The sequence below is a fragment of the Schistocerca americana genome, chromosome 1, assembly GCF_021461395.2.
Source record: "Schistocerca americana isolate TAMUIC-IGC-003095 chromosome 1, iqSchAmer2.1, whole genome shotgun sequence".
Taxonomy (NCBI): Eukaryota; Metazoa; Arthropoda; class Insecta; order Orthoptera; family Acrididae; genus Schistocerca; species Schistocerca americana.
The window spans coordinates 774,061,107-774,085,424 of NC_060119.1; the positions used below are offsets into that span (position 1 = coordinate 774,061,107).

Below are 24,318 nucleotides of genomic sequence, written 5' to 3' on the forward strand. Positions count from 1 at the left end.
TTACAAATGTTTCGTTGCCATTTCTGTTATTATCAGAAAATACATTACGAGATACAGATATGGCCTTCACTTTTCAGTTTTAAAGGGTTACGTACGAAGAGTTGTGTAGTGCTTTGACCATCTCGTCTTCCATAACATTGAAAGAAACAACAACATGTCGAAACTTAGTAAATTTTTAGTTCTATTTATTTTCTACTGATACCACTTCAGGTCAAACCCTGTAGGAGATATAAAATTTTCGACAAAGACAGAAATGTAATAGATGGGAGTATAGATTCAGGATGTAACAGATGGCAGTATAGATTCAAGAACACGAAAAGATTTCGAAGAAAGCAGCTGGTATTTCTGAAATAAGCAAATACAGATTCAATGGAAACTCCACAAACGGGAATAACTCGTGGAGATAGAGAGAGGTGGGTGTTAACATCCCGTCACAGTCGACATCAGCTGCAAGCACAATAGAGAAGCGACATATAGTATATCTTTATCGTTTTTGAAGATAACCATCTATGGGTGAAATGACACAATCAGCTGGGAAAACAAAAGAGTGATTGTGTTTGGAAATAAACTTTTTAAAGCGTAATATCGATAACATTTTAGTATATTTCGATTTTTTCAGAAAATCTATTTTGTTATTGACGCACCGTTATTTGAAATCCATTTCTGCTGATAAGGAATGCACTGTCTTAATTACTTTACCGCCTCACTCTGTAGACGAATACCTCTAATTGAATGTGTTAACATACTGTGTCACCAATTTCTGCAAACATGTGCCGAAAGTGGAAACTTGTAGCCAAGTTTTAATACTGCACGTGGGCAGAAAAGCTACCACTTGAAAGTGAAAGAATAAAATTTCAAGAAAATAAAAATAAAGAAATGAAATAAAATGTCATGTGGCGAGGGCTTCCCGGCGGGTAGACGTGATCGCCTGGTGCAAGTCTTTTGAGGTGGCGCCACATCGGCGATTTGCACGTCGATGAGGATGAAAAATGATTATCATGGAAACGACACAAACATCCAGTCCATGAGAAGCCGTCGCACTGTCCACTCAGATACGGTAATAAAGAAACAAGTGAAGTAAACCACATTAATCTGAAAATTTATCAGAATTTCAGTTTAATTGTCCCAAGGCGGTACATGCGAAATGAAGTCAAACACAAGATTCTTTTCGCCTCCATATAAAATTTCTGATGTGTACCAATGATATACTAATTATAGTGACTTCTAACAATACTTGCAGTACCACTGTTCTTGTAATGAAAGGTCACAATAAAACGGTAGGGGGAAACAGTCAGATAAAGGACGAGGAAAAAAGCATGCGACTCCTGAAACACGTTTTAACATATGATAAGCATCCAAAGATGAAAATAACAGGAAATAGGCCTGTAGGCGTGAGTCTTCTAGGAGACAACGTGCGTTGTCTATTTCTTGTTCTCCTCGACCCAGTCGACGAAGTGTGAGACCCTGGTGTAGACGGTGGGGTAGCCCTCGAGGGCGCAGCCCTGCTGCCAGGACGCCAGACCCACCACGACGCCGTCCACCAGCATCGGGCTGCCGGAGTCACCCTGCACACACGACGTCCACAAGGTGTAAGGAAACAGACGTATAAACTATACTACGGTAAGAACGAAGAAAAAACGGGCAGTAGGTCGTAACTGCTGAGGGGACTGCCCCACTCTCATAAAAAATTCTGATTTTTTCAAAGAAAGTATTGAAGTACTGTATACATAGAAAATGTCACTTTCATACTCCATTTTACTCAATTTTAGACATGTCGTATCATTCGTAAGATGATATAAGGTCTCTAGTTTAGTTTTGGTATTCGATGAGTGTGATATCAGTTCTCTTTTTACTCGATGTGTCGCACTCTATTTTTTTAGACAGAATTACTTAATAATCGACATTTCGCAGCACAAAGGTTCTGAATCCTGGCAATGTGATTTTTGGTTTCTATGGTATTATCATCACAGACCACAGATAACATAGACTGCGCATGACGTCATTTTACTAAAACTAACATCTAAGTCATGGCCGGCCGGAGTGGCCAAGCGGTTCTAGGCGCTACAGTCTGGAACCGTGCGACCGCTACGGTAGCAGGTTCGAATCCTGCTTCGGCATGGATGTGTGTGATGTCATTAGGTTAGTTAGGTTTAAGTAATTTTGAGTTCTAGGCGACTGATGATCTCAGAAGTTAAGTCCCATAGCATTCAGAGCCATTTGAGCCATCTAAGTCATGTGACTCGGGGCACGAAGCCGAGTATGTCATAAGGCATTTATAGCGAACAATTTATGACACTTTTGTTACTGATCAAATATTGAGCTTTTTACTAGGTGCAGGAGTAAAGACCTTCACATATTCTCAGATGAGTCTTGTTTTGTATTCTACAGATTACGTAATGAGACGAAAATCTCAGTTGTGTAAGTGAATTACTTTAAAATACTTGCAGAGGTATTTCCAAAAGTTGAAAGTTAGGATGGATGTTGTCCTTGGATGTAAAACTTCGTGAATGATTAAGCTTTTGAGACGACATATCGTTAACATCCAGCACTACACCAGTATAATTAACGTTTTGTAATATATATTACGTTACCTATATTAATATCGTTTCGGTATCAGTACTGGATTCAGAAAAAGTCAGAAAACTTATATGCTAATTTTATGTAAATACCTGACATTATGCACATAAACGGATTTCCTTTCCTACAAAAGCTTACTAAAGTATTTCTTCTTGTGGAATCATTAGAAAGCTAATGTTGCGTTCGAAATTGTTGTTTTGTCTTCCACTCCTGTGGATGCGGTGAACTACAAGAATTCACAGTGCTAAAGAAACGTTTTTACTAAAGAACAGTCATTCTGTCTCTAGTTAAAAGAATTGTCAATATGTTTCAACTTGACCACATGTAAGAACGATAACCACTGCTGTATCACGAATTTCGGAGAAATTAGGAAAAAAATCTGGAAATCTGTGATAAGTTCCTATGGGACCAAACTGCTGAGGTCATCGGTTCCTAGGCTTTCACGCTACTTAACCTAACTTAGTTAGTTAGTTAGTTACGTGTTCCATTGATCAATACCACGGAAAAACCGTTATGATGTGGAACGTGTCAAATGCACAAGAAATGCGCACAGGAAACAAGTTTTTTTTTTACATTATAGTGTTATACCTAAATATTTCTATTATCTATCCCATTCCCTTAAATGGTACTAAATGCATATATTATATCTCCAGATTTATTTACTCATATTCAAGAATTCATCTATGGCATAGAAGGAGTTGTCAAGGAGGTATGATTTCAATTTGTTTTTTAAACTATTACTGCTGTCTGTCAGACATTTTATTTAATCTGGTAATTTATCAAAAAGTTTTATAGCAGCATATTTTATTCCTTTCTGTGCCAAAGATTGGTTGAGTAAAGGATAGTGTAGGTCTTTCTTTTTTCTGGTATTGTAATCATGAATGTCTCTGTTGATTTTAAACTAGTCCATGTTGTTGAGAAAAAATTTCGTTACTGAGCAAATGTACTGTGAAGCAGTTGTAGAATTCCTAACATTTTAAACAGATGCCTACAGAGATGTGCGACTATGGACCCCACATCTTATTCTAGCTACTTTCTTTTAAGCAGTGAATACTTTTTGCCTAAGTGTTAAACTAACTTACGCTAAGGACAACACACACACCCAGGCCCGAGGGAGGACTCGAACCTCCGATGGGGGGAGCTGCGCGAACCTCGGCAAGGCGCCCAAGACCACGCGGCTAAACAGCGCGGGGAGAAGAGTAGTACTACGGTTCGCTGAATTGTCAAAATCAATGCTTGATTACAGCTATAAATGAGAGAAACTGTAACTGTCAGCTCCACTTCACTCAACGTGTAATGACGAACTCAACTTTCTGCGCCGAGTCACGTGACTTAGATGTTGGTTTCAAGCGTTAACACGACAGAGATAGGAACATGCGTGGTCTATGTTATTATGGTCTATGATTATAATAGTCAGTGTAGCATTCGACAGTTTCACAACGATTCCCTCAGACGAGACGTCATTTTGACAGTATCGACGACCACATGACTGTCTATAAATTTTCGTTTGCATTCAATTCGATGCCCTCACAAGATTTCATGAGCGCGCACCGGGGATTCACAGAAACAAGCCATACTTGGAATGGTTTATTATAATTATCGGTATAATAAAATGCAACGTAATTATTTATCGATGGAAAATGCCTTCATATAAGAGTGCTCTTTTAGGAGTCAGCTGTTATCGTGAATAACTTACAAATTAATGATTTAACACCCTTGTTTTATAATCTGGAGTATGGCGGTTCAGTGTAAAGGAGCACACATCACCATTGTCATTAAATTGATTCTACATTGATTCTGGACTGTTAGTGCTATTGTCGAGACCAGGTTATCGAGTGTCACCACATTGCACTTAGCGGAACACAGTTAACCAAAGCTTAAAGTATGATTTGCTGTTGTCCTTAGTACAGCTGCGTTTGCTTGCACTTAGCCTATGTTTTCTTTTGCTGGTTATCTTCTATACTATTTTAACTGCCCCTGTGTTAACCTAATCAACTACGGTGATTGTCAACAACTGACAAAGTGCGCATTTGATCAAAAGGATAGACAACAGTAGCAAATGATACTGCAAAAGACACTGCACAGCGACAAGAAAGTGATCACTCTTAATATCCTGGAAGAACTCGAGAGAGTGAGTTGCATAAATCACCTTCGTCAACGTAAACTCAGTCGACAGATAGAACTGTGACATCGCAATATGTTAGCTAATTTTTATTGTCTTAACAGTACTCCATAGATCCACATCCCCTGTGATATTGTTACATGTTAGAACTGGGTTTGGTCCTTCTCAAGGTATGATCCTCACTTTCTAGGCATAGTTATAAGTTACCTTCAACCCCTTAGTGTCATCTGGCATTACCTATTAATTTTGTTGTTACTCTTTGGTCTTTCCTGTTACTATTATTGTTTCATTATTTTGTACGAAATCGTCTATAGTAGTTATTACAGGTTTACTTGGCCTTGACACAAACTGCTTTTACCAGGTGGATCTGTCTCTCAACGGACTAACACGCCCCAGTGCCAACGTAATGAGTTGAATCTATTGCCATTTACGTTTTTTATGTCTTTATCTTGTTGCCTTCAAGTATGAGTAGCTTTTCCTAGGGTTAGTGAGACCGGGGGAGGGGGTGGCGTTTAGATAAAGATCACTGAATTATTTTATATTATTAGCATGATGTTACATTTCTTATGATGGTCAGATGATTACTCGGGTATGAAATGCTGTAAGCCAATAATTTTGTGTCCATTGATAGCTAAATATCAACCAATTGTCGACGTTTACTGATACAAGGAATTTGGTTTTGTAAAGAAGTTACGCAGCTGCCACTGTCCGGGCACGAGAACGCTGCGTGAGGCTACGTGTGCTTCTTGTTCTAACACTACGGTGGCGCGGTGCAAACCTTCACGGAATAGCTTGCTTGCTGGTTGTTCCCACAGAGTTAGTATTAACATCGTATTACTGGAATTCATACGGTGCTATGAGAGCTTTGAGTTTTAGTAAGTTTCGTCAACACTGAAGATGTGATTCTTACGGGTGCATTTCGTCGTATTTATATTCGTCCGATTTTGTTGTTGGTTCCAGTCTGATTTTCTGAGGTTGTTTATGGCAACATTCAGCCTATGTATAGTTCGACAGTAGGCTCAATTGGCGTAGTACTATTACTTGGACACATGTTATGTGAGTATTTATTTGTAATTTCGGTCATTTAGGATTGGAGTAAAATGCAATTTTTTAATAAATATTCTCCCTTTTGTGAAGATGTGCCTTTAAGCTACGAAATCGGTCGTTGTCCCAAATAAAGAGTCTTCCATATAGTTGTTAGCAGTTTTCATTCCATAATAACCAAATGAAGAGTTACAGCGATTATTAAGGCCACAGGACTTTGGAACAGAAATAACCACTCTACCCAGAGGACAAGGTGTGTCCATGGCGCAACCTCAAATTTAGCATCACTGTTAGACAATGTCAGGTCGTGAAGTTTGAAATTTAATTTAACACATCCCATTTTTTATGAAAATAGTATTTTCTCACAACAACTTCAGTTCAAATTTACGGGACAGAGTCAGCGGCTATCTTCAGGTTAGAAGGTCCGTGGTTCAATCCCATCACCACGGAAACTACACTGAAAATATGATTTCGTCAGACGTTGGACTGAACTATGGCATCTCGTGATCTGAAGATGGCCGGTGACGTTTTTTGTGCTAAAATTGTTGTGGTTCTGCTGGAAATCTGCCCACACGAGCCCACCCCTAGTTAGGTTCACAGATACATGAGTAACTCGAAGACTTCTTAAGTAACAGAACACAGTACGTTGTTCTCAATGGCGAATGTTAATCCGAGACAAGAGTATTAGCCGGATTACCACAGGGAAGTGTATGTGTATACGTGAATGATTTGACGGACACGGTGAGCGGTAATCGACGGCTGTTTGCTGATGATGATGTGGTGTACGGGAAGGTGTCCTCGTTGAGTAGCTGTAGAATGGTTCAGGACGGCTCGGACAAAATTTCTGCCTAGTGTGATGAATGGTGGCTTACTCTAAATGCAGAACAAGTTAATGAAGATGAGTAGGATAAACAAGCCAGTAATGTTAGAATACAGCATTTGTATGTACTGCTTCACACAGTCGCGTCAATCAAATGTCTAAGTGTAGCGCTACAAAGCGATTTGAAATGGAACGAGCACGCGAAGACCATAGTAAGGAAGGCGAATGGTCAGGATCGTTTTATTGGGAGAATTTTACGTAAATGTAGCTAATCTATAAAGGAGACCCCGTATAGAACACTAGTGTGACCCATTCTAGAGAACTGCTGCCGTATTTGGAATTCCCCCCACCCCACCCCACCCCCCACCGCCACCACCCTCCTCCCAAACGGATTGAAAGAAGGCATCGATTAAAGTTGAATTTTGTTCCATATAATGTGGCTAATCATCTGAATACCTTAATTCAGAGGCATGTTGTTAGATTTGTTACCCCTAGGTCTGATCAACACGCGACTATTACGGAGATGTTTCGTGAACTTAGCTGGAAATCCCTGGAGCGAAGACAGTTCTTTTCGCGAAACGCTAATGAGAACATTTAGAGAATCAGCATTTGTAGTTGATTGCAGAACGATCGTACGGCCGTCAATGTACAATTAGAATAAGGGCCAGGTAGGCAAGAGAAGTTAAGGCTTATAGAAGGCATACAAACAGTCGTTTTTCCGTCGCTCTGGTAGCGAGCGGAACAGGAAAAGTAATGACAAGGTTCCTTCCACAGTGTACTATGCGGTGGCTTTCGGAGCATGTCTGCAGATCCGCTACCAACTTCAGCCCATGAGAAGAAATGGGACGAGGATCTTCGGTGTGTGGTGCATCCACTTAAGTGGTGAGTTTACAACTTAGCATCTGGGTAGTGCGTAGTGTGCAATTTGCTACAGCCTCTAGTACGAGTAATGGGCAGGACAGTTAAAACACGTCTTGAGCAGTTAAGCTGAAGTTGCGTATACATACATTTCAAAATATACAAGCTGTGTGTACTTTCTTTTCAAGAGGTTGGAATTCATTTAGAGCCCCAGTTCCTTCTCAGTCGATCAGGATGAGTCCACTGTGTTTAAAGAAAAATTCTGGTCTTCTACATAGACTAAATGGCCGGTCTTGAGAGATATTTTGAGTCATTTTCTCTATGTCACAGGACACTTGAGGCATCAATAACAAATCATACACACACACACACACACACACATACACACACACACACACACACACACACACACACACACACACACACACACACACACGCTCACACGCACACAGTCACTAGATCTAATCGAATAGCTTAAAAGTAAATTTAGGAACTCAAGACATGATGGGTAAATGGAAGATGTTCTCATATATGCATTTGGACATTATTAACATGCAGAATTTGAATAAATGAAGCTAAGATCAACAATAGCAAAAGTTTTCAAAAGCTATGTTTGTACATGAACGGACCAGTAACAGTATGAAATAGTTTACAGCATTAAGTATAGTACATAGAATGCAGTATCCAGTATTCACAATTTTAATACTGTTGTTGCCGACTATATGATATAGCTTTTCGCTAACACAAAGTGAGCTGTACCATTGCTAAATCTTTACAGCCAAACATGGAGAAATGTTTGCCATTCATCTGATACATTATTCAGTGAAAGATAATGGACTTGCATAAATTTTTGAGATAACAGATTTTTGAATCTCTTTAGCCATTGGGAGAGTAAGCTAGTATCCTAGCCAATCAGGGAAAAAATGTTATCCTTCGATTTAGGCGCGATTTCCAATTAACTACCAACTCTCTAAACGGTCATAGCAAGTACGAGTTGGGAACCCAAGAGAAGTAGCAGTAATGAAATGTAATTTCCCGTGTTAAGAAGGTAGGGACTGTATCAGAAAACGACATAGTGTGCAAAATTAATCTCCCAGGGTCGATCAAAAGAATGTGTCGCATCAGGTCTCGAAACCGGATTCCTGTGCCGTACTTCTCGGGTAACGCTCTCACCAGTTAAATATGGCCGTGCTCGTTTCATGCTCACCAAACACCTTCAGTTGATCTGTATTTCATCCTGATGTATTAAGTATGAATTCCAGCAACCAAAATCGTCCGACCTGTTCGTACGACCTCGTGCTTACATAGCTAGTAAAATTGGTAGTGTTAGAAAACCAACAAAAATATTCAGTTTTGATCTAATTTCTACCGTTGAAGAGCTAAGTTACTCTCTGGTAACTGTATTTCCCAGTTTGTGTCCGTTTCTTTTGTTTTTGCTTTTTTATATTTTAGACACAATGTTATATTACCACAATTTATTTGTTATTAATAGTAATTTTATAGTTCCTTTCATACAGATGAGTCTTCTCTTACGTTCTTAAGATGCGTGGTAGAGTGATAAACCCCTTGAAGAAAAATGCATTGTAGAATTTCTCATTCTGGAAACATCGCCCAGGCTGTGGCAAGGCCATGTCTCCGCAACATCCTTTCTTTCAGGAGTGCTAGTTCTGCAACCGCAGGAGAGCTTCAGTGAAGTTCGGAAGGTAGGGGACGAGGTGCTGGCAGAATTGAAGCTGTGTGGAAGGGTCGTGAGTTGAGCTTGGGAAGCTCAGATGGTACAGCATTTGCCCGCGAAAGGCAAAGGTCCTGTGTTCAAATCTCGGTCCAACACACAGTTGTAATCCACCAGGAAGTTTTATATCAGCGCACACTCCGCTGAATATCTTGTAAGTGTTTTTCTTGTGCTGCTCTTCTTTCTTTCACTTCTTTCCTCATATTCTTCCGAGAACCATGGATTTTTCTTCCTTTTCCTTTTACCACACACTTCTACTGCTGCTACTTCCACATTCGTTTTTGCCATTTCCCTCTGGCCTTAAGTGTCGAGGTTGCCTTCCATTGTTGGAACCTCAAACCGTCTTGAGGCTTAGTGACAAATCGCATGCATTTCCATTATGTTTCAGTTTTCCGCGTCAGTAGTCCATTCTATTATATAATTTCCTCCCATTGGTTTTTCTATTGCCATTCGTTGCCGTGCCGTTCCTTACTAGGTAGTGGTCTGTCTCTTAAGGTTTTCTCCTTCATTTCGCTGGTTTTGTGTCTTTTATCTACCAGAACGTGGTCTATTTGGTGTTATTGTTCTACTATCTGGTGACACCCAAGCTGCCTTGTGAATGTCCTTCCGAAGAAAGTATGTGCTCATAATCCTTAGGATGGCTGCGCTTGCAGAGCGAAGAAATCTCGCTCCATTACCATTACTTTCAGCTTGCAAGCTTACTGTCCCTGCCACTCCCTTCCTCGTCATTGCTTTACCGAGTTCACTGTTGGCGTCTCAAGGAATGAGTTTCGTATCACATCCTTGTGCCTTACTGATTATCTCTTCAAATATTTCATCGAAATTATTTCCTTTCATCCACCGCTATCTCAGGTGGGGCACGCACCGTAGTTGTTGTTATACAGGGGTAACATTAATAAAACCGACAAACGGCATTCCTGACGGGAAATGAAGGGAAAAAATGCATCGTTGCCACGGTAGATGGCTCTCACGAATGCAAGTTCCTCTGACCACACTCCGTATATTCCTTGTCTGTTGCAGGCTGTGTGACTCACGTAGCGTACAGTAAGCAGCGTACTGGTCCGGTATTCATGTCGGAAACAAGCCGAGATTGTGTTTGTGTAGGGCCAAGCTGATGGAAACGATCAACATGTATCAACTATACCAAAATAAGTACCATCATAGTCAGCAACCACATCACACAACATTTCAACCCCTGTTTGAGCGTTTGTATGATCAGGGGGCCTTTCAGATAGACAAACGCGCAGGCAGACGGCGGACTGTGCTTGAATTTGGAGGACCGAGCTCTGAAGGATAATGAGACACCTCAACATCAACTTCCCTGGACGTTGGATAGGTCGCGGAGACCCGTAGCACGGCCTTCTAGACTACCGGACTTAAATCACCTGAATTTTTACCTCTGGAGGCATCTGAAAAGCGTCGTGTATGCTAAACCAGTTTCCTTTGTGTAGGCCCTTCAACAGTGTATTCACTACGCATCTGACGCTATTCGGACAGAGGCCGGAACGTGCGAAAGAGTGCGGCAATCCACGATGCGATGAGTGAAAGCGTGCATTGCATCCCATGGGGACCAGTTTGAACATCTGTTGTGACGTGGATGCAATGCACCTCTGCACTGCGTTCCAGGACGATTTGTAGTCGTTGTACCCACGCTGTTTATTTCCGGACTCGTATTCATAGGAAATTTTTTCCTCCATTTCCAGTCAGGAACCCGTCCCTGTAGTTTGTCGTTTTAATCAATGTTAATTCTGCATTTACGAATCTATGTCTTAGTCTTACAAGAGCTGTCCTGTTACCACTTGACTTAAAATCAGTTTCTACCGCTGCTGTTCTTTTACCGACAGTGAAACCTCCTCCATTAGCAATTTTCCATCTTCCTGTCCACTGTAGTGTCATATGTGTTCGTCTCTTTCCGGCGTTCCTGTCCTTGGGTATCCTGTTTCTTGAAGTGCGAGTAGATCCATTCTATATCTGTCGAGTTCTTCTGGAAGAATATTATGAGCCCAAGGTATGTCCAAGTTCTTATGTTCCATGTTCCAAATGGTCAGTCCTTGTTCGTAATGCGTTTTCGATGTTCCTTTTTTTCATTATCACGCGAAGCACTTTCCTGACGTTTCGTAACGGTTTCCCTTTCGTGAGATGGGTTGTTAGTCAAGTGCCCGACTCCCAACCTAGAGGACAAGTCCAGTTACTTTTTCAGCGCCGTATTTTGTTTTCCCCCTACTCTCCGACACTGCTGGCGGCAGAGCCGGCATGCTGTCAAAACAAAACGTTAAAAATTTAGTCAGCCTCATTCTTTGACGACAAAACGTTATTCTTCCCAAAAACAATGGTTTTGCTGTGCAAAGGAATCTCTATTGTTTTGCAAACTTACGTTTAAACATGTAAGCGTGATGCTTGTTGCAGATAAGTGTGTCCCCAGCAGGAGGTACTTACGTTGCAGGCGCCCTTGTCCGGCAGCGGCACCTCCGAGCAGATCTGGCTGTCGTGAATCGTGTAGTTGTAGGCGTACACGTCGAAGCACTCCTGCTGGTCCACGATGGCCGTGTCCACCTTCTGCAGCATATCGGGTAGGTCTCCGTCTTGCTGTAAACAGTTCATATGTTGTACAACCGCTGCTGTAGGAGCACGTCTGTAGGTTAGCTGGTGCATGCAGTGAGTCTTGTGACACGTTCAGCGTCAGAGGTCTATCTGCCTATTAAATTCTCAAAACAGAAAGTGTGATATCTACAGATCTGAGTGAATTAATGAAAATGAGTCTGTACTGCACTACCTGTGATAAATGTTTATGACTATATCTGTCAAACAGTAGCTAAGACTAAGGGCTGGTAAAAGAATCTTACCTGTCTGTTTGACTCCATACTTAAAAGGTTTAGTACATACACTTTCAGAGGTTCGAATTAATGTTTTTATGAGTGTGACACGCGCAGAACTGAGGAAGTGAAGAAATACATGTCTAATTGAGTCTTCGACATATCTAACGAAAGCTGATCGCACTTTTTTAATGGAGAATGAAACATAATACGTTTGTATGGAGTAATCAGGAGAAACTGATTTTCATGTCAGTTTGTTGGTGAAACGAACGACTGTTATATATTAACAACACGCAGTTGATAATGTGCGTTATCTCGCGCCCTAACAAATGATGGCACAGAAGTCATCCATCAATGTTTATAATGAATACATTTTTTTAGCATCTTAGAGATTCATTAAACTCAAATATCAGCCTAAATCCGAATAATGCTCATTTGTCACACATATAAAGCAAATCCATGAACACTAATTGTGCCAGTGCTGCGGCATAGTTTCTCTTTATCTGATGCCCTTGTACAATACCGCTCTGAGCTAACACTCTCCCAACACCCCCTGCTCCTCTATTGTAATATTATCTTTTGAAACATTTAAACAAGTTTATGGTTAATAGCAAACAACTGGAGATCATCAAGTGACTCACTGTAGATTTGATCTGTCATCCATTACAATTTGGTAGGCGGTTTTCTTTCTTTGTCAAGTTTACCTTCGTCTTGCTGAAAGGTAACACTGAAGCAGCAGGCATGACAGTACAAAAATTAGTACTTTATTTATTATAGTGACTTGTGATCTTCAAAAAAATGTCACAAATTTATAGAATATTTCATCCGTTTTAAAATACTTTTCCCAAGTCATAGTGGGGATGTCACAACAACTTGTAATGAAGAAACGAACAGTCTTCGTTGCAGGGTTGTAATTATTATTTATTTACCAATCATTTTCAGATTGGCTGCACAAAAATACAGCCCACATTTTATTAGAAGTAACATGACCTCATTTTGCAAAGCTGGAGTTCCTGGCATGAAATTATAGCACGACTTACTGATATTAGATGGTGTCATTGACATGGGATACAGAGTATACAAAACGTCCCAGGGAATAACTGCGCCCATCAAAACTCTGTAAATATTGCGCGATTTCCTATAAATAAATAGGATGGAATGTAGCCAGAAAATACTCAAACTCGATGACCAACATAAAAATATGTATTATTCACCATGGGAAAATGAAATACATCAGATTAGCCTGTTGAGGCATGCATTGTTGTGCAATGAATACAAGACGGGATCGGGCCTGTATACACGGTTGAGTCAAAACTTTATTACTACTTGCTTAATAGCTTGTTTGTCAGTCTTGGATCAAAATACATCACTGATTCTGCGTGTCAGCCATTCGAAACTCTGTTGGTAAGTTTGTGGAGGTATGTGGCGTATATGTCTGCGTACAGGTGATGTAATTCACGTAAATAACGAGCCGCTGATTTGCGTACGCTGTGACGGCGCCCGATAGCGACCTAGATGAGTTCGATTTGGTTTACGTCAGGTGAATTTGGTCGCGGAGACATCAGTGAGAGTTCCTTATGAAGCTCCACAAACTACTATAGCACGATTATGGCTCCGACAAGTGGACAGTTATACTGCTAAAAGATGACATCGCCGTCAGGGAAGATATCTAGCATGAAGGGATGCAGGTGGTTCGCAGCTGTCAGCGTGTCTTCGATTACTACCACAGGTCCTAAGCGAGCGCAGGAGAATCTCTCTCATAGCATAAAACTGCCCCCACCAGCCTGCGTCAATGGGACGGTGCACGTTTCGTTCAGCCGTTCACCTCGATGACGGCTCTGTAGAGATGGACATCGACCTAGTGTAGCAAAAATGTCATTTGCCGGAAGGGGCCACGCGTTTTCATTGATCCACTTTCGAATTCCCGATGGTCCCGTGACCACTGCTATAGTAATTGGCGATGTAGTTGGGTCAACATCGAACGAGTAGGGGTGGTCTGCTGTGAGCTCCATGTTCAACAATCTACGGTGAACGCTGTGCTCCGAAACAATTACGCGTGCACTAGCACTGTGCTCTTTCGGCAGAGATGCCACAGATCAGCGTCTATCCTACTTTACAGAGCAGACAAGCCTCCGAACCCCACATTCTGTGAAGAGTCGTGGACGTATAACCATTTGGCGCCTAGTGGTAGTTTCACTGTCCTACCTCCTTCTGTAGACGGTCACGGCAATAGCACGTGAATCCGCAGTTCGTGGTCGTGCGGTAGCGTTCTCGCTTCCCACGCCCGGGTTCGATTCCCGGCGGCGTCAGGTATTTTCTCTGCCTCGTGATGACTGGGTGTTGTGTGATGTCCTTAGGTTTTGAGCCAATAGCACATGAACATTCGGCCAGTTTCGCTGTTTCCGAGATACTCACTGACAGGCATCCTTCGTCAGAGTCGCTTATGTGAATGGATTTCCCAATTTGTAGCCCATATCTTCGCTAGGGTGAGCCCCCGCTTACATACTTTTGTACCACATCACGTGCACACAACGCCACCAGACGGCATCCAAAGTCAGCGTGGGCAGTGATCATAATATTTCGCTTATCAGAATACAACCATCATCATGTAAATATGTTTCAGCTGTAGCTGCTCAGGTTTGGTGTATGCAAATAGTACCGGTGATGGGAACACACAGAAGTGTGCCCCAAGTGTCTACATGGACACGGCAGATGTCGTAGTTGAGCTGTGCCTTAAGAAGTACTATTTAACAGCCAAATATAGGTAAGGGTTAAATAGCAAAACGTAAGAGCTATTACAAGTCATGTATAAAGCTAATTTGAAATTAATCATATAAAAATTATGGCTAAACTACTTACATATAAGGCCAAATCAAAGACGAAAAGTAATAAATAAAATTGCATACTAAATGCAGAGAAATGAGAACAAATGAAGGACACCCAACTGGTAATGACAATCGTCAGAGATGGATGAAAAAGGTAACTGGTGGTAAAGATACAGTGACATATAAAAGTTAAAAAGGTTAAAATTGAAATAAAGTTGGAACATTAAGTAGTAGAGGCCTACAACACTGCCAATGAAACATGCACAAAAATCATTGATTGCATTGAAAGCAGCTCTCGGTACTTGGCAGTGCAGATAACATCCTTATCGTCAAGATTCCCGACATGCAGCACGTGGTGTGTTCCAGTCCTTACCCAGAGTCGTCCCCAGCCGATGATGACGGCGGGAGTGCCGGCAGGTGTGTCCTCCCACTGCTCTGGCAGCCTGGCAGCCGCCACGGTCACGTTGTCGATAACCAGCGCGGGCTCCACCTGTGGACACACGACGGCGTTCAGGTCAGAAGTGATGCAACCACTTGATTTATTTTACTGAGTGACTTGCTCATCGTCTCAGGGGAATTCACAATGAATGGGTAGCGCACTGGAAAAAGTGAGCACTCACCAAAGGACGTGAAGGGACGGTGATTGGGGTTTAACATCGTATCGATAAAGAGGTATCGGTCTCAGAAAATATTGACACAAGATTAAAGCTTTCTGTATTGACAGTTCTGGCCTTGAATTTTCTTTCCTGTATTATTTGCCTCTGAATGTTTTGCTGTAAATGGTACACCTTCACATGAAGCGTTGTAAGGAGTTTTACGTTCTTCATGTATGAATTTTATATCCTCTCCTTGTGAGAGGAAATAAGGAAGATCGAAGTCCCAAAGTGCTAAAATCAAATGTAGAGGAAGACTGAAATATCTCCAGCAGAGTGAGAATAGTACAAATGACACTCTGAGATGAAGAGGTCAGGACAGTAGAGGATGTCAGAAGACTGACACTAAAAAGTTATAATATATAAATATACAAACAAGCGAGGGCGCTAGAGGATATATGTGAGTTAATGTCTTAATCATATTTTATTATGGCTCTCGTTTCTTCTATACTTTACAGGAAATTAAAATCATTATGTTCCTCATAATCGTAAAATCGTCATGCTAGACTGGTTTGATGCGTGTTGCCACTAATTCCTCTCCTGTGCCACCCTCATCTCAGAAGACATTGCAGCCTACGTACTGAGTCATTTGCTGAATGGCCAATAGCATTTCCTTGGGGAACGTCAGTTGTCACTAGGGCCAAGACTTCAACGACAAGTCATATTTTTTTATGAAGTATAGGGTAAATTTTAGAACAATTTATACACAAATTTAGGCATTTTAATGTCGAAAATGTATTTTGATTGTGACTGCGGAAAGAAGAAGATTCAAAAAAAATGAAGAGAACTATTTTATTTGGCGTAATAAAATAAAAATTTAGAGGGACCGAAGTAAACACTCGTTATAGTTTATACGAAGCGAACATGACAAAACCAGGGACACGAGAAAAGGGATGATATTGTTTATGAACACGAACGACGAACTTGGTGCTTGTACCACGTATGCAGAATGTTTGAAAAATAAGCTGGAACTTTCATTTAGGGATTAATTCTCATCCATGTAGCAATTTCCTCAAGTAATTTATGAAATATAAAGCGGATAGCCCACATAAATTAAAACCATAATCTCGAAAGGTCTAGAAACTGACAGACATAAAAGCTTGAAATCCGTATAATGATATCACTGCAGAGACTAGTGAAGCAGAAGTCATAACTGCCCCACGGTGCCCGATACTGCATTGCCACGCAGGCCCTCCGCTCAGACTGTAAAGCTCCGCCCGCTCGCTGCGGCAAGAGACAGTAGTCTAGATGGCTCGAGGCCAACATTTAGCTATGAATGGCGATGCCTTGTAATTAGAACGCTGGATGCGGTACAAAACCAGGTCGACGTTTAAACACGACTCGTCCTCAGATGCCCTGTAAACAGCGGATGCCGCCATAGTTCACCGACCTAGTTGCAGAGGACACTGACAACTTACAATAAGGGACAGTACAGAGCGTTGGATTCACGCAAGTATAGGGACTAGTTGCTGTTGCGAGAAGCTTTATCGGAACGCCACAGCTCAAACACATCGACAATCACTGTGCTCCAGCAGACGTTTTGTATTTGAACTTAACCAGCGTCATAGTGCGAGCGTTGGCAAGAAGCAGGGAATATGGGATTAGGACTACGAATAGCGACGGCCACACCTATCTGTGGATGCAGCCGCGTCTGTTTCTTGGTTCTACAGCCGTGTTGATAGACACTGATGATGAAATATTGAAACGTGTTCTGTTTGCCTGAAAGAGGTCTGTGTGGAGGCGTTATGAACTCCGTGTATAATATCGTGGGACGGCAGTAGTACGGTGAGAAACTCGCACAACGAAAAGAGGAAAACAACATACTAGAAGACAATAGTAACTGATCAGATTAAACACTTCTTACGTTTCAGTGGAGTAATGGTGCATCCAAAATACATAGTGATATTCAAGAACCTGGACCATGACCTCTATGCACCCTCTTGGAATGGTAGAATCCTCCTCTCTACAGAACGTGAAGAATGTATGCAAGAATCAGCAGCAACATCTGGGATATAATGGTATTATCTTCTTGGTTGCAGCTACACAGTAGCTGTGAATCTTTTATCTAAAATGGTCGGAAGTTTTGTTCGTATAACATGGTAATAATGTATAAAATCTGTCAACAATAAATAACGCACGTGTAATTGGAACTGATGGTCCTTAGTCCTGATAAATCACAGATAGTTAGTTTTCATAAAATCTTTTCTCATTTTTCTTTTCTTCATCCTCGAATATGCATGATGCACATATTCAAATGTCCGCAGCTCGTGGTCGTGCGGTAGCGTTCTCGCTTCCCGCGCCCGGGTTCCCGGGTTCGATTCCCGGCGGGGTCAGGGATTTTCTCTGCCTCGTGATGACTGGGTGTTGTGTGCTGTCCTTAGGTTAGTTAGGTTTAAGTAGTTCTAAGTTCTAGGGGACTGATGACCATAGATGTTAAGTCCCATAGTGCTCAGAGCCATATTCAAATGATCTTCCACTTTCCCTTAACTAAGGCATGCATCTGTGACGCTGCATTAGCGACTAACAAATAATGCTTCTTTGTTCCATGTTCAATTTACTTTTTCTTGACAATTATTTCAGATCGGATACGTAGTCGACGTCAGTTGCACGAGTCCCTGTCTGTTAAGTATCCTAGTGCAATACTAGTCGCTGCTGCTTTGCCTTAGTGGCTGCGGGATCCAGTCTCCGGTATAACAACAGTAACAATCCATTACGACGAGTGCTGAAGTTCTTCATGAAGCTGCTTCTAGCATGAGAATACTCCCGGTTGTACACAGCATTTTCTGTCCTAGACTAACAAAGAGCGGATGTTGAAGCTGATGACGTAAGTGAACTTGAGTACAAGTAGTTACAAGACATCTAAGCTCTTACGGTGCCGCAGCAGCAGTCCTTCCCAAACGAATGTGAAGGCTAGCAAAATGGTTCGGCAGCTGCACTCAAATACGAAGTCAACCAAGATTATCAATATAGAGAAGTAAACTGTTGTCAAGCAATCGTGGTCACCCGCAGAAATTTTACAGATAGGCTGCGAGGGGGAGGGGGAGGGGAAGACAGACGCAAGAGAGTTGGTCAGTCTGGAGACATGGCATAGGAACTAAGTTTAACAGGTGGCACAGTAAGTTGCTATGTGGCAAAAAATTAGTGATCCACTAAGTATCTGTACATGGAATAAGCCTGTACGTCACATTCCATTTGAGGGTGGGGGGGGGGGGGGGGCAACGTCACTCTAGCCCTCCCTTGCGGACTCGATCAAAGCAACTGCTCTCGATTACATAAGATTAGAGCAGATCTAGATCTTCGGCCTTGTGCCAAAGACATGATTTCTGTAGTTCATGGACAGTTGTGTCAGGTCGTGAAGAGTATCAAAATTCTCGAAGAAAGCTCGAGGTCATCACCAATGTGTAGCTAGGCGAATAGAAGGATCCAACGAGTTACAGACCTATCTCTCTGACACGTTTTAAGCACAGGAGAGGTTACTCCTGCAGAAGTTTGTGAGGTCAACACGATCGACAAAAAGTGCCTCTGTGAGGTGCGACAACGCGCGGTTAAGCGTTTCCGGACTCGACAACGAGTTTTACGGAAGTCTACTTTTGAGAGCGTGCCAGCGCGGTAATCGTTAGGACTCTACAGATGTGGTCGGGCGCGAACATTCGGTTGAGGAAGTAACCGAAACAAAGCCAAGCAGTGTACAGGATTTTATAGCCACATGTCTAAAGAATTAATTAGCAAGCGGAAAATGTCGTCCAAGACTGAAGCATTCATGAATGTTGATGTTCTATTCGAATGTCTAGCATGTTTTTGATACTATAAACCAATAACAGCTATCGATAATGGATCATTGAAATAATAAGAATTGTGAAACAATCCAACATCGATAAGAAGAAGATTAGTTATCTATGTTGTGAGCAAGAGAGGGAACAGACAAGCTGGTGATGAAGACTGATCAGCTTTATCTCGAAAACTGAGGTATCAGAAGAATGGTAAAATAGGATTAATATGAACTGGCATAACATCGACGCTAACATATACAAAACAATTTTCTTTAACTGTATACAAAACATTATTATGTGAATATGCCTAATATTTCTGTCGTTGGCAAAACGTGCCTCAAACGGCAATGTTTTATAATAATTAGCAATCGTGGTAATAACCTCCTGAAAGAGAGGTCATGTACAGAGATCATCTCCCTCAGTTTCCAGTGGTTTCTACACCCCAAAAGAGAAACGTTATAAGATGATTAAAACGTTGGATTAAATTTTACAGTGGGTGCTTTGTTTTACAGAATGACGCATGTATTGAAATTGACATTATTTATAGTGCAGAGAAACTGCAAGCGCAGAGTTACAGAAACACTCTCTGCCATAGAGATTGTAACAACAACAACGCTGTACTATTGTACAAATAAGTTTTTTTTTTCTTCTGATTTTTCGATAAACTTGAGTAATTGATGTTCTGCTTTCATTTCTTTTTTGTTTCATGCCATTGTGTTAAGGAAACTGTAAACGAGTTTCAATGTGAAAATTAATGTTTATGTCAAACGTCAAGCAATATTGTAATAGAATTGAAATGTAACAAAAATGGTTCAAATGGCTCTGAGCACTATGCGACTTAACTTCTGAGGTCATCAGTCCCCTAGAACTTAGAACTACTTAAACCTAACCAACCTAAGGACATCACACACACCCATGCCCGAGGCAGGATTCGAACCCGCGACCGTAGCGGTCGCGCGGTTCCAGACTGTAGCCCCCAGAACCGTAGGCAATGTGTTAGGATATGTAGAATGCAAAACCTCGGGTGAATACCCTGTCTGTAAGGGAGCGCTAAAAGGTGGATGGCAGGCGGGCGCGGAAAAATGCACGCGGGCACTGCACGGCACAACGGGCTCAGTAGTAGTTGGAGTTTGACACTGGTTTGAGCAACACCTTCTGGAGCGAGGAGGCTCTCCTAGAAGACGTACCTTCACTGAGCCTCGGGTATGCCGTTCCAACGCCCACACAGCATGGCAAAAGTCCATAGGCACTAAATGGAAAAGTATGGCGTCGCTAAGAAGAATTAAAGTGCCGATACGTCAAGAGCCATAGCTGTGGTTGTATGTGTGCTCTGTGCCTCGCCATCTCGCCGCTCGCCAACCGCCGCATCGATAAAAGCAGGTTGATGTGGTGTCACCGCCAGACACCACACTTGCTAGGTGGTAGCCTTTAAATCGGCCGCGGTCCGTTAGTATACGTTGGACCCGCGTGTCGCCACTGTCAGTGATTGCAGACCGAGCGCCGTCACACGGCAGGTCTAGAGAGACTTACTAGCACTCACCCCAGTTGTACAGCCGTCGTTGCTAGGAATGGTTCACTGACAAAAACGCTCTCATTTGCCGAGACGATAGTTAGCATAGCCTTCAGCTACGTCATTTGCTACGACCTAGCAAGGCGCCATTACCAGTTTATATTGAGATTGTTAATAATGTTCTCCAATTGTGGATTAAAGTTAAGTATTCCAAGAACTACGTTCCTTTCTTTATAGGATAATTACTTTACCTTGTTCCAGACCTCACGCCAATCTGCGTGAGCTTAAAAGCGTGCATTTCGGCCTACTTTAGCAACACGGTGTTGGCACTTCTGCCAACACTTCAGTTGAAACTTTTAGTACTGTATTGGTATGGACCATAGAGTGAACTATTCAATAATAACCTAAATTTTACCAGAACTTTCCCCTCATTTCATTATCCTCAAAACTAACGTAGACAGGGTCCTTTCCAAATGTTGTGCAATCCGAGTTTCCCGAAATGAAAAATTAAATTTTGTGTTAATAATAATTACTTGCAGACCTAGTTATGTTAGAGTGGTGTTTAAAGAACTGTTTTGTTAATGAACCAGTAAATGAATAACGAAGGTCTAACGAAGTTGAAAGATAACTTTAATATTGATATGGTCATGAAGTTCAATTATTTCCAGACAGATATAAAGGTATTTAAATGAGAAGTAAACAAGATTGAAATAGTAGTAGCTCATATCCTGGAAATCTTGAACGCATGATAACATCTGTAATCAATTTTTTTAATATAGTGATCATAACAAAAATGGTTCAAATGGCTCTGAGCACTGTGGGACTTAACAGCCGAGGTCATCAGTCCCGTAGAACTTAGAACTACTTAAACCTAACTAACCTAAGGACATCACACACATCCATGCCCGAGGCCGGATTCGAACCTGCAGCCGTAGCGGTAGCACGGTTCCAGACTGAAGCGCCTAGAACCGCTCGGCCACACTGCACGGCAGTGATCATGTTTTCAGGGTCCCCCCCCCCCTTTTTGTTCATTTGAATTCTGAAGTGTTCTAAATTGGTTTGACCAGCAAAAAATTAAAGTCAATATAAAAGCCAAAGTTTATCAGTGTTTTATCTTTATCAAAATTGACATTTTGAGTGTGGCTCGAAAGTGTTATTTCTAGGGTAACCTATGCCCAATTTTAATCAGATCAATAGACAGTACGTAGTTTTGTAGTATACGTTATAGTGTAGTGTTATGTATTCATGGTTTTTCCATATCAGTACAGAACGTGAAACTATCAGTTCAATAGATTTTCTGGTTCTAAAATTTTACTATATTATGCAGTGTTACTACGTGTTGTTTTGCATGAATATACAGCAACTTGTACAGGGAAGAAGCTCAATTAATGCCTAATTAGGCTGGCGACCGTATTATATTAAATTGGTAGCATCTTCAGTGTTGCTTTTGGTCCATACTGACGTGTAATTGCATTTTGAATTTACTTGACGGATCATTGTTATTACAGAGTGGGTGTAAGTCTGATTTGCCACCATTCAGGTACACGCGGTCGATATCTATACGAAAATCCTTTCTCATTAGGTGAAGCCCGTTCACTTACCATAGCACAGGCTTTAACGAGTATTGTGTGCCCCACGCGTACGTTACAAGTGGCTTCCGGTGACAGGACATCGAGTTGTTGTCGGTCACAAATTAACGGGAATACCGAACATAGATGTTCAGTGGCAGGAATTGCAATATTATTCAGTAAAGTAAATAGCAGTGAACGTCAAGTACGGTAGTGGGGTTTAATTTGCGTTCGGTATGGACAAGAACGTAAACACAGTAGATGGGCCGAGCGTAATGGAAGATGCGGCTGGCAATGACAGGAGTTTACGCGCCCAGATACCAGATGGCGTTATTGGTAGACAATTGGCGTACATGCAATACCACGAACATGTTAACGAACAGATTGAAATCTCGAGATTGCCTAGAATACAGCAAGGAATAAAACAGGAAGCAGAGGATGACTTTGTAGATGATAGTGGGTATGTGAATGAATCCACTGACATGTTTGATTCACCACAGATAAAGAAAGAACCGAAAGAAAATTTTGAAGTAGGATCGGAACACACCGATTCCGTAGAACAAAACAGTGTGAAAATTTTAAACATGAACGACTTATTTGAACTATTGACCAAACAAATTGCAGGACAGAGTGAGCAGTTCAAAACACAGAATGATCAGCTTCAAAAACAAGTTAGTAATCAGGTTAGTCAGCTTAAAACACACGTTGACGAGCAGCTGAAAACACAAAGTAATCAGCTCAGAACACAGAATGATCAGATTAAAACACAAGTTGGTCAGCTTAAAGTACAGGTCGAAGAACAAGGAATTAAAATTAGTAAACAAATAGAACAGGTAGAACAAAAAGTGGGTAATTTAAGTTCTGCAGTAAATACTATGAAATCTGAAATTGACACAATTAATAAAAATATGGATAGTATGCAGGGGGAATTTGACGACATTAACAGTAGGTTTGATGTTGAAATTCTCAACATCCAAGAGAAAGTAGAGCCTCTAGTTGAAATAAAAGTAGACGAGAAAGTTTTCGGTCTTAAAACTGAGATCGTAAACGAATGCCAACATGGAATCTCACAGTTGAAAAAGGCAGTTTCAGATACTGAAAGAGATTTAGGTGAAATAGTTACCGCATGTGTACAAAAATGTGAACAAAATACATCGAAAATTCAAGGCAAAATTTTCGATCTCGAAAGTAAAATCAAAAATCGGCCTGTTGTTGTCTGTAATGGCACGCCACTTACAAAGCTGTTGGAAGTTGAGGAAGGCTTCGATCCCGCAAAAAAAACATAAAGGATCGCATCCGTTGGATTTCATCAACTTGTTTATCAGTGTTTTATCTTTATCAAAATTGACATTTTGTGTGTGGCTCGAAAGTGTATTTTCTAGGGTAACCTACGCCCAATTTTAATCAGATCAATAGACAGTACGTAGTTTTGTAGTATACGTTATAGTGTAGTGTTATGCATTCATGGTTTCTCCATATCAGTACAGAACGTGAACTATCAGTTCAATAGATTTTCTGGTTCTAAAATTTTACTATATTATGCAGTGTTACTACGTGTTGTTTTGCATGAATATACAGCAACATGTACAGGGAAGAAGCTCAGTTAATGCCTAATTAGGCTGGCGACCGTATTATATTAAATTGGTAGCATCTTCAGTGTTGCTTTTGGTCCATACTGACGTGTAATTGCATTTTGAACTTACATGACGGATCATTGTTATTACAGAGTGGGTGTAAGTCTGATTTGACACCATTCAGGTAAACGTGGTCGATATCTATACGAAAATCCTTTCTCATAAGGTGACGCCGGTTCACTTACCATAGCACAGGCTTTAACGAGTATTGTGTGCCCCACGCGCACGTTACAAGATGACAAAAGACCACAGTGGCCCAATATTGTCTAATGAAAACGGCATTCTGTTTGTTTCCATAAAATCTTGGCTCCCGGCCCTCATTGTCCTTAATTTGTTACTTATTCCTGACAGGAGGAATAAGTAATAATAATAATAATAATAATAATCGTATA

The 24,318-nt window shown here is 41.3% G+C and overlaps 1 protein-coding gene across 1 annotated transcript in view; it reads right to left on the reverse strand.

Moving 5' to 3' along the window:
* Positions 1–1,099: 1,099 nt before the first annotated feature.
* The window catches only part of LOC124545530 (mite allergen Der p 3-like), a 41,628-nt gene continuing 18,409 nt past the window's right edge, over positions 1,100–24,318 (reverse strand). The window contains exons 4-6 of the mRNA XM_047124481.1: positions 15,165–15,281; positions 11,590–11,739; positions 1,100–1,565 (exon numbers count right to left, since the gene is read on the reverse strand). Of these exons, the coding sequence (XP_046980437.1) occupies positions 1,422–1,565; positions 11,590–11,739; positions 15,165–15,281 (411 nt within the window). The 3' untranslated portion in view covers positions 1,100–1,421. The remainder of the gene's footprint in view (positions 1,566–11,589; positions 11,740–15,164; positions 15,282–24,318) is intronic.